The sequence below is a fragment of the Panicum hallii genome, chromosome 9 (assembly GCF_002211085.1).
Source record: "Panicum hallii strain FIL2 chromosome 9, PHallii_v3.1, whole genome shotgun sequence".
In the NCBI taxonomy this organism is placed as follows: domain Eukaryota; kingdom Viridiplantae; phylum Streptophyta; class Magnoliopsida; order Poales; family Poaceae; genus Panicum; species Panicum hallii.
In genome coordinates this window covers 73,437,779-73,449,290 of record NC_038050.1, presented here as the reverse complement: position 1 = coordinate 73,449,290, position 11,512 = coordinate 73,437,779, and the positions used below count along the sequence as shown (strand labels likewise).

Genomic DNA, 11,512 nt, shown 5'->3' with positions numbered 1-11,512 from the left:
CCCGAACCTGTCTAAGTCTTGTATTCCTTGCACCTTCGAGCTCCTGATCTCGGCGTCTCCTCACCTAAACTTACCACCTTGAGTATACCCTTCGATGGGCAGCTAGTAAAACACCGACACTGTTGGTTGCTCTCTGTTGGTTCTCTGTTTATCTAGGTATGCCTGCCCTCCTTTATATATCCCAGAGGATGGGATTCCTAGTAGGATTACAAGGTAGGAGTCCTAGTAGGATTACAAGATATGAGTCCTAATAGGATTACAGTGGAAACCTAGTAGGAATCAGACTTCTTTTTCCTCACGGGTAGCTTCCTTACGGTACCCACGGGATCTATCCCTGACATGTATTACTGTCAATATCTCTCTATCGGTATTATTTGTAGTATTTAGCTTATAACTTTCTGAAGCATATCCATATATTTTCTCTTCTGCCTTAGGTGAGTATTTGTTAGGCCTTTCTTTAATATAGCACCCCATCCTAATTTACACACATCTGTCTCAATAATAAAGTAATTATCATCCAAGGGTAATTTCAAGGGCTTTAGATTTCAGACCTTTTCTTTTATAGCCCGAACTAATTTTAAATCTTCTGAGTTAAAGTATTTTTGACCATTCTTTCTTAGCTTAGCATATAACGGACCAGCAAGTTTTGCCACATTTTCTACATTATTCCTAGCATAATTCATGATTCCTAAAAATTGTTGTAAGACCTTCTTATCCTTCATAGCATCAGGAAATTATAAGATCTTCTTTGCAATATACTCTTGTAAGTGTATTTTTCCTTCTCCTATTTCATGGTCAAGGAAATTAATTTTCTCCTTACATATTTTTATTTTCTTTTTGATAGTATTAACCCATTTTGGTCTACCTTCCTAAAGTATACTTCAAGGTGAGCAATATATTCTTTATATGACTTTGAGAAGACTAACAGGTCATCTACGTAAACTAAAATGAAATCTTGATTCTCATTAAATATATTCTGCATCTTCCTTTGGAACAATGCAGGCGCATTCTTTAAACCTAAAGGCATTACAAGCCATTCGTAATGTCCTAACGGACAAGTGAATGCTGCCCATGGGATAGATTCTTCTGCCATCTTTACTTGCTAAAACCCAGCTTTTAAATCAAATTTTGAAAAGAATTTACTTCCATGTATCCTATTGATTCATTCTTGCTTATTACGTATGTTGCAAGCATCATCTACTGTATTATCATTAAGTCTCTTATAGTTAATGACCATTCTTGATTTGCCTCTAACTATCTCAGAGTGGTTTCTTACTATAAAGGCAGTCGATCAATGAGAGCTTCTACTTTCTCTAATGGATTTTAATTTGAGTAATTCTTCTATGTGCATTTTAAATTATTCTATGTCCTTTGGAGTAGCTTCTATTGGGCATGTCTTGATTATACAATCTGGATTTATTATGTTAATTTTGCAAACAATAGAATTTTTATCCCAATGATTCATAGGTATTTCCCCAATAATTTGAATATCTTCTAATCTTTGCACGGTCCTTTCTATATCTTTCTTGGATTTGATATCTCTATACCAATTTGGTGCAAATGATTGCAACCCGATGCACTCTATATTGTTGTTAGCTATATGATAATCTTCTATGATTACACTAAGCTCTTCTTCTTTGTTTATTTCAGGTAACTCTTTGCTTAGCCTGGCGTTACTCTCATGATTAGGAATCTCCACGAGTTGTACTTCTGAGATATAGGGCATATTATCTTGATATGGGATAAATGTAACTTCTTCTTTATGTACTATCATGGTTTATACAGAATGTTGTAAAAATCTTAAACCGATTATCATTTCATTATTTGTCACAGATAAGTCTCTTCTACATGGATGTCTTAAACGCATCACCTTGCATTGATAGATTGCACCCTGACTATATATGTGTAGAGATAGAACAACTGCTATAGCAGAGGCTGTGAACCTTATTATGACCGGACTTCGTTCTCCGTGGGGGTAAATTGACTTTATTTCACTATCTCGCTAATTACAAATTTACTAGTGCACATATGGTTTAATTGTGATTTGTGCAATATTAATATATAGCAGTAACTCTCTCTCTCTCTCTCTCTTTCTCTCTCTCTCTCTCTCTCTCTCTGTCTCTCTGATACTGATGTCTGAACGCCTTGTTTTTAATACTCTTGTCTCGTTTAGTTGAGCCTCCTGTACTCCTGTGTATGCATATGACATCTCAACATCGTCCTTTTGATTGATTGAAGCATCAGGCCAAGCCACGCGGCCAACTTGGTCTGGACTTTGGCGCCCTTGCTTATCATCTGCGCTGCACTGCACGCCTTAGAAGCAGGCAGCAAGTTTCTTCTTCGTTCCTGGATGAAACGTGTGTGCAGCCCGTTTCGCGTGACTCCTAGCACGTACGAGCCGGAGCCGGAGGAGCCCTGTTTGGCAGGGTTTTTACTTGCCTCTCTGGCTCCGCTTTTCCAGAGAAACATGCCAAACATTTTGTACGAGAAGTAAGCTATTTTAAATAAAAAATAGAGAAGTCGGAGTCGTTCTGGAGGAACGGCTCGAACTTCTTCCAAGGAGCTCTGCCAAACTCCCCCACAATTTGTTGCTCCACCGGCTTTTTGTGTTTCATGAGAGGGGAGAGGAGAGAGAGAAATAACTTCCATATGCTTCAATCTTAGAGCAGTTTTGATATTACGTATGGTAGAACTTCTCCGGAAGGAAGCCGGTTTTGATGCCGCTCCTTGCTCCCGCCAAAAGGGCTCATAGATCCGCTGCTTACGTTATCATATCAGTGTACGCGAAAGCTCCCTGTCACCCACATGCTGCAGCTACGACTCATCGGCTTTTCTATTATTGCTGCTGTGGTACGGAGAGCTCAGGAACGGTCCCAGCAATTGTCTGTGCTGCATGCTCCTAGCATCTAGGTGAGCCGGCCTGGATCAAAACGCCGCGGCAACGACGAACTGCGATCGACCGACGTGGCTCAGGCGGCGCAGTCAGGAGGGTACTACGGTCCTGACTATGATGCATGGTTCCCTGCAAGCAAGCTCTACCTAGCTCTATGATAGGCATTTCCCTATCAGATGAAAGGGACTCTCAAATGACCATCATCCTCTCAAGGCTCCAACGGTTCCGGATAGATGGTTCGGCCATACATAAGTTTATTGCAATTATCGATCGACGACCCTGAAGAAATTTTTCTTGCAATTTCATGTATTGTTGCTAGTTGAGTTTACTTCTATGCATGCATATATGGCACTGACATACGTCTTCGTCTCGAAAGATTGCTAGCCATCTTTATCTATTAATAAAGCACATAACTAGTTTTTTTATCTTTATCTATTAATAAAGCACGTAACGTTTTCATCCAAAATTTTAGTTTAGTCTAACTCGTATCACCGACTGGTGGATCCAAAGCGTATGTAACTAAAATCAAACACCTATACTATATAATGAGAACCGAACACATATACTGGACTGTAACTAAGGACTCAAGTACAATAAAAACGTGAAAACACAACAAAAAGAAACTGTATCGAAGAAAATAATCCCATCGCAAAAAAAGAACCGATTTGTACTGGATCTTCAACCCGGGCAACGCATGGTCATGTTGGTTGGTTGCGTATATAAATATATATAGATATATGGTTCCAAAAATGGGAAAGTTATGGTACATCATCCTTCCTGATGATTTATGGATCGGATCTGGACATACATACGACGTCCACATGGTCCGTGATGGGCACTAGCTAGCACTGCTGCCTACGGTGCTAGCTTGGCACTGAATTAATAGGTTGTCATCTAATCTTGCTTCCAGCCGTCGAATGCAGCAAGGCGTCCTTTCTCATTATTGTACATCGCCATGTCTCTCTTCATCTAGGAAAATAGAGATAAAATATAATTATGGTTAGAATATATATAGTAAATTAAATGACACGGTCGATAATATCTCCTGGCCTGGCTGGTTTCCTCGCACTCCGATCCATGTACTCAACTACTTTCTCCGTTCTAAATTATTATTCATCTTAGATGCATTATAATTTTTTTCTATGCATCTAAGTATATGTTATATCTAGGTGCATGTATAGTATAATTTATGCATCCAGAAAAAACAAAACGACTAATAATTTGGAACGAACGGGGTACTATTGATGATTCACAACGTAGTAGGTTAGCTTATCAATTACATACTACTTTGCTGATGATTGGGAAATGAAATTACATACCTTGGCTAAGCTCGCCGCCTGCTTATGGTATCTGTAACCCTGAAGTTAAGATAAATATACATATCAGTATGTAGTTGTAGCTACTACTAGGTAGCTAGTTGCTGCCACCAGCATGCAGGTTGTTTGATATTTGATGAATATAAGGTAGAAGAATAGTTAAGAAATAATTAAAGTAAACAACATGTGCTTACTTTATCCGTTCCGTAGATGTAGTCACAGAATGTGAAAACGGATGCGAAGTTGCTCTGGCTCTGCCTCCCCACGTAGTGATGGTAGTCGTGGTACTCTGCGCCGCCGTAGAAGGGTATGAACTTGGTGGGGTTGAAGGGGAAGGCGAAGCCGCTGTGCGTGTCGACGGCCTCGACGTGTCGGAGGACGAACCAGAGCCAGAAGGTGGTCATGTGGCAGGGCACCATGGCCGGGCCTGCGAAGGCGGGCACGCCGAGGATGAGCACCTCCGCCCAGTGCGCGTACGGCGCCGCGTAGCCGATGGGCGCCGCGTACTCGTGGTGGACGCGGTGGATCTTGTCGTAGCCCCACGCCGTGTGCAGCAGCCGGTGGAACCAGTACCCCAGGTAGTCCTCCACCAAAAAGTACACCAGCAGCTGCGCCGCCGCCTCCCCCACCGACGGCAGAGGCAGGCCCGTCCGGATCCCAACCATCTTGACGGCTGGGTAGGAGACGAGCTGGAGCGCGCCGACGGTGAGGAGCAGCACGCGCGCCGTGTCCTTGTAGCAGCGGAGGAACTCGGGCGCCGTGAGCCGCACCCGGGGCTGCACCTTGTACGGCGAGGTGAGCTTGGGCGGCGCCCGGAGCTCCAGCAGCGCCAGGGGGAGCGGCGCCAGCGTGTACACCACCAGCAGGATCACCACGTTGTGGCAGTAGAGGCAGTAGTCCGGCGTGGCCGCCGAGTAGCGGAACCACGCCGCCTCCGCCCACGTCATGGCGCGCCCCAGCGCCGCCTCCGCCTCCGCCGCCGTCGCGTACGGGATCATCTAGGTATCTCCGGGGGCGGATTAATGGTCCAGGAGGCCTTGCCTGGCCTGTCCGATCCGGGTGTATGCGCGCGCGCTGTGTATGGTCTGTCGGTGTGTGTGTGGTGGTGGTGGTAGCTCACCAGGCCGCACAGCAGCTCCGGGAGTCCGGGTAGCTAGCTAGCTGCTCGCTGCTGCATGCTCGACTCTTCTTTAATTTATAGCAGCCTAGCAGAGCACTTGCTCTCTGACTTGTGGCCCCGCCCGCCATATGCAGCTGTCGTAGCCTCGAGCGACGACCCTGCTGGTCTGCTTATAGCAAATAAAAAATGAATGCCAACAATATAAATATATAGTGCTAGCTGATCGGCAAACAAACAAATAATAATTATAATTACCTACTGCATGATCGATTGATATTGATTGTTCTCTAACAATTAACGTCTGCGGGAGATATGATTCGTCCCAGCTAGCTACCTCATCCATCGATCATGCATCTAATTCCTATGATACTATCCAATAATTATATATTTACGACGATCCTTTGGACAGAATGAACGATATAAGAAGGAAAATCAAGCATCTCGATCCGCTGACTGCTGCGTAGCTCTTGCTTCTTGTTGGTCTGTCTGCTCTTTATTTATTACTCCAGTAGAAGCAGAGCCAGCAGACGATGATGGAGATGTGTGTGTGTGTGTGATCTCTGACTAGCTTGCGTGTCTTCAAGACGCGTGGCCATTGTTTAATTATTTGCAGACTCGTGTTTCGCGTGCGCAGGTCTATTAGTTGCATGTGTCATCATTGCTCGGGAACCGGACAACTAACCGTGGTTGTTGACAATAAATTGATGGTGATGTGCTAAATTGGTGTTAAATTTTAGCACCTATTACCACTCATACATTATCAATTTCGGTGGCTAACAATCGAATGCAAGAATTTAAACTGGTTCGGACGATTGGCCTACGTTTAGTATAGGGTGGTGTTTTTCGTATTTCCCACGTTCGAATGCTGGATGCTTACAACGGGGCGCTTGCAAGCGGTGTGTGTGATGAGAGAGAGTGTGTCCCTTTTTGTGAGAAGGCCCAGCTCCGCCTTATATATCCGGTGGGCTGAGCTACAATGTGTGAGAGAGGGGGGGTGCCTCGCACACCAGGATCGGCGTCGCGGGGGTGAGGTCAGCTATCCTACACGTGTTCCGTCCGGGGCCCTCGATCAAACGCGCCCCGCTGCTTTCCCAAGCCGAGTCTCGTCCGCCCGATTTGCAGCGCGTCTGACACGTCCTTGGTCCTGTTCGTCGTCGTCCTTCCGGAATGCCTGGTCGGTAGGTTCAACCACCCTTGCGCCGGTCGAGTGAGTCGGGCGCCTCTATTACCGTTGCCGCCGGGTCTGCAGCTGGGCCCGCTAGCTCGGCGCGCCCACCTCACCCTACGCGTGACGGTAGAGGGTAACCTGGTGCGAACTATCCTGTCAAGCTGGTGAAGGGGGGCGCGCCCGGTGTAAGCACCGGTCGCGGTATCATGATGACCTGGCTGACCGGCCCGTCTTGTCGAATCCGGCAAAGTTAATGCCGCCTCGCGTCTTCTTCAAGAGATCTTGAGCCTGGGCTCCTTTCTGAGACCAGCTCAGGCCTCCCGATCCATACGGCGACGTAGGGTCGAGAGGGCGCTACGTTCCGCTGCTGCCAGGATGTGGCAACTCCTTTTTGTTGTTGATGGGTCGACACTGTCCGTGCCTTCTGCCTCGCTGGGCCGGGCCGTCCGGTGGTGACCGGCTAATCCTCGCTCAGACCTTTGAAGGCCGCCTCTTTAGGGCACTCGTGATATTTAACTCCGTTATACATCATGCTAAAAACAGTTTTTAGATCTTGGCTAAAGTTTAGCATACCCTATTAGAACTCTTATTTGAAGGAGGTAGTACTAAAATTTAGCAGTTTTAGATATTAGTATTTGGATCCAAATCCCTTTGAATGATTGGTTGCTCCATCCTAAGCTAGCTACTTCCCACAACTGAGGTAGTTTTGTTCTTATCGGATCATTCATCAATTATATCCGTACATATATGATTTTGCAGATATTAAAAAGCAGATAGGCAGGGTGATCGCTGCGGTGGGGTATTGTTTATATTTCCGGACCAACCTCAACCGCGCGCCAGGCTTGACGTGTTGTTGCCCGCAACCATATACTCATCCTAGTTACTTCCTCCGGTTCTTTTTTTTAAAAAAAAGGGAAGAAGCTCTCGTGCTGTTGCTGGTTGGCCTAGCTTTGTGACGTTGCTCGCCACACTCGATGCCTGAATGCTGGCTGCTGCTCGCCGAGTTTTTTTAAAAAAAAAGGATAAAAAGATTCGAAAAGGGGGAGCCGGATGGGATAAATTCGAGAAATGGGTACCTCCCGCCCGTTGATCGGGCGGGAGGCGTGGGGCCGGGGACCTCCCGCCCATCCAGCGGGCGGGAGGTTCCCCGAGGGTCTCTTCGCGAATAATAAAAGTTTGTTATTCGTGAAAAGGTCCCTGAGGCATCCCGCCCGGTCAGTGGGCGGGAGGCATCCCGCCCGACCAACGGGCGGGAGGTGCCCACCCACTTAATTTTTGTTATTCTTTATTGGAATTTATATTTTACAAACTATTTAAAATTCAGACTTTTAAAAATACAAGATTTATTCGCCATACTCTTTTGTATACATAAAAAAATTTAGTTTAATTTTACGAAGAAGATTACGGTATGTAAAACTCCTATAAAGATGGTTAAGCGATAACGTTTTGCAACGTAGAATCCAAATATTACGATAGTACGATACATCAAGCCATTAAAAATAAAATAGTATGATAACAAACAAGTTTAAATATACAAATACACATAATGGTCTATTAAAATTATAAATACACACCCAGGTCTGATACAAACTCAACGCGGCAATATTACACAACCCTCCTTCACACATACCACATCGTACTTACGAGATTTGCACTCGACTGTTTTGAACTCTCACATAAAAGAGAGAGACCAACACTTAACAGCTTCCTTCACCTCTTCAATTGAGTGGTACCTCGCACCCTGAACAATTTTGTTCTCACTGCAATCCAAAGGCACGCTAGATCCTTCATCTACGACAAGATGACTGAAGTCTCTATTTACCCATTTTTCAGGCATATCATCGTCATCATCAGACGAATCGGCATTCATTGCTTCATCCAATTCACGTTCTTCGTCTTGCAGCTGTTCAACAATAAAGGGTACGTTCTCCCTCTCATCAGCCACGCATTGAGGTGCTACGGTGCCACCTGCCTCAATGTTTGCCTTCTCAACTTCTTCATCAATATTTTCATCCCCCGGAGCAGCTTCAATGTTTATGAAAGGGTTCTGGTGCACACTGACAAGGAGTACCAGTGCCCATTGCCAATGACTTGCATTTTGCAGATAGGTTAACCAGTCCTCGTTGCTTGCAAGTGGCATCAGCTCCCAGATCAAAGCGTGAGTGGTACGATTTATGACGCACTGAACACTCACAGCGTGTGTCTCCTAATTAATCCTTGATCCCCTCATTAACTAGTTGCATATGGATTCAAATGTCCTCTCGTGCGGTCTGGTAATTTCTCTAACTGCACAGTTAAATTCATTTAAATCTACCCCATTCGGCCCATAAATCACATTTCCTTCTCCGTAATATATACTGAAAATACCCTTCTCGGAAGACATATCTGTTAATCATTTAAAAACTAGTTATACTACATATTAATACACAACAACCCTAAATTTTAGCGATTCCCAGATTATATTTTCCAGAATCTAAACTATTCAGAATATAAATTATACTAAAATCAATTGAAAATACTAAAAACTATTCAAAACATAACTACCCAAAGAAAAATTTCCTAGATTATAGTTACTTTCAAGTAATTATACTAATAGAATGAGAATATACCTCCAAATCGACATGTGAACAGGGCTTCGCCGCTTCCTCTTCTCTCTTCCTCTCCTCCCTTTCTTTTTTTTCTGGTTTTTGCTGAATAAAATGGAAATTTAGGGGCAGGTGGGGGCTTATACAGCCGGGGGGACCTCCCGCCTGCCTAATGGGCAGGATGCCCCTCGGCACACCTCCCGCCCGTTGGATGGGCAGGACGCCCCCGCAGGGACCTCTTCGTGAATAAGTTTTAACTTTCTTATTTGCGAAGAGGCCCTCGGGGAACCTCCCGCCCACTGGATGGGCGGGAGGTCCCCGGCCCCACGCCTCCCGCCGGATCAACGGGCGGGAGGTACCCATTTCTCGAATTTATCCCATGTGACTCCCTTTTTTAATTTTATTTTTTTATCCTTTTTTAGAAAAAACTCGCCCTCCTCCGGCCCAAGGACGAAAGGCCCGCCTGAGACACAAGGCGCTGCACGAGCCCAGCCGAATCTCTTGGCCCAGCCCAACTGCTCGGCCAGACACAGCTAGAGAGAGGAGCCAACCAAAAGCCCGCGGCAGCACTCTCCCGGAACTACAAATACCCTCCGCTCCGCTCCCGTCACGCGGCTTCCTTCCGATGCTCTCTCCCTGCCTCAACCGCGTGGCGATTGCTTGGCCAGGTCATCCGCCTTCTCCCGGCAATCTCCATGGGTTTCCGGGAGCGGGCCAGATCGGGGGTTGTGTTCTTGTTACGCGCGCGCAGCAATCGCGTGGGTTTTGGTTTTCCTCGCATTCCGTACATCCTCGGCTCGATTCCAATAGCGCGCGCGATCTGCTGGCTGTGGGATGGGGATCGGGTTGGATCGGACTGATTTCGCCTGTAGGCGGCGGGGCTTTCCGACGGCTCTCCACAGATTTCGACTTGGCCATTGTACGTGCTCGCGCTACTTGCCTCACCAGTTCGGCGGCTAATCTATCTGATATTCTGATGTAGGCTGTCTGGTTGGTTAACTGTGCTGCGCTTATTTCTAGGTTTCGGGTGAACGCTATTCGTCTGAAACGCAACGCGCTTAGTTGCTTAATTCCAAACCACCTATAGGTTGATGTCTATTGGTTTCCTGGCTAACGTAACTGGTGTCACGAGTTCGTTTTGTTGCCGGATTTTGAATGGATTTGATGGAGGAACAGGAGAGGACAAGTGAGGAACACTCTGTATTTTTTGGGAAAGAACTACTTCTTCTCATCTCTACAGCACCCAGGTTATACAGATTACATTTTATATATTGGCCCTTCTGTACAATCTATTTTGTACATGAGTGCCACCAACACTCCCCCTTAAGATGGGGCAAATATATCTATGAGCCCCATCTTATTACATAACTTATCAAAATGTACAACATTAACCCCTTTTGTTAGAACATCAGCTAATTGATCACTAGACTTGACAAAGCTAACCTGAAGTGTTCCATCCTCTAGCTTTTCCCTAATAAAATGTCTATCTATTCCAATATGCTTTGTTCTGTCATGATGGACTGGATTGTTCACAATACTTATTGTAGCTTGATTATCACAATAAACTTGAAGTGGAGTCCCATCATGTAATTGGAGTTCAGTTAACAAGATTTTCAACCATATTAATTCACATAATCCTGAGGCCATAGATCTAAATTCCGCCTCCGCTGTAGATCTTGCAACCACACTCTGTTTTTTGCTTCTCCAGCTAACAAGATTACCACCAAGAAATATGCAATAGCCTGATGTGGATCTTCTATCATCTAAGCATCCAGCCCAATCAGCATCTGTATTGTATGCCCATTATTTGAAAACATAATTCCTTTTCCTGGGCAGTTTTTAAGATAACGTAGAATTCTATTCACTGCATCCATATGACCAGACCGAGGATCATGCATATATCGGCTCACAATGCTAACAGCATATGCAATGTCTGGTCTCGTATGTGACAAATAAATTAGACGCCCAACTAATCGTTGATATTTGCTCTTATCTATAGGATCACCAAAGTCAGCTACAATATGATGGTTCTGTTCAATTGGAGTAGTTTACAATCAAGCATCCCTGTTTCAGCAAGCAGATCAAGAATATACTTCCTTTGTGAAAGATAAATACCTTGGACGCTATACGCAACTTCAATTCCCAGAAAATAGTGAAGGTACCCAAGATCTTTAACTTCAAATGTCTTAGCCAAGGTCTCCTTCAAGTATTTCATCTCTCCTTCATCATTGCCTGTAATTACAATATCATCCACATAGACAGCGAGTATTGTAATCTTATTACTATAGTGCTTGAAAAATAGAGTGTGGTCTGCATTGCTTTGTCTATATCCTAGAGAGCAAACTTCCTTGCTGAACCTTCCAAACCAAGCTCTAGGCGACTGTTTAAGACCATAGAGTGATTTTATTAATTTACACACCTTACCCTCTG

General features: G+C 44.9%; 1 protein-coding gene across 1 annotated transcript; it reads right to left on the bottom strand.

Moving 5' to 3' along the window:
* Positions 1–3,594: 3,594 nt before the first annotated feature.
* On the bottom strand, positions 3,595–5,388 carry LOC112877714 (methylsterol monooxygenase 1-1-like). Its single transcript, XM_025942071.1, has 3 exons — positions 4,404–5,388; positions 4,213–4,251; positions 3,595–3,862 (listed from the first exon to the last, which is right to left on the bottom strand). The coding sequence occupies exons 1-3, from the start codon at positions 5,205–5,207 to the stop codon at positions 3,788–3,790; spliced, it is 918 nt and encodes a 305-aa protein (XP_025797856.1). The 5' UTR covers positions 5,208–5,388; the 3' UTR covers positions 3,595–3,787.
* Positions 5,389–11,512: the final 6,124 nt, after the last annotated feature.

Excerpts from the sequence above, each read along its gene's own strand:
- LOC112877714 (XM_025942071.1), bottom strand. The coding sequence starts at position 5,207 with ATGATCCCGTACGCGACGGCGGCGGAGGCGGAGGCGGCGCTGGGGCGC. Across the intron at positions 4,252-4,403 it reads ACATCTACGGAACGGATAAA|GGTTACAGATACCATAAGCA; the intron begins GTAAGCACATGT and ends TCTTAACTTCAG. Across the intron at positions 3,863-4,212 it reads AGGCGGCGAGCTTAGCCAAG|ATGAAGAGAGACATGGCGAT; the intron begins GTATGTAATTTC and ends CTATTTTCCTAG.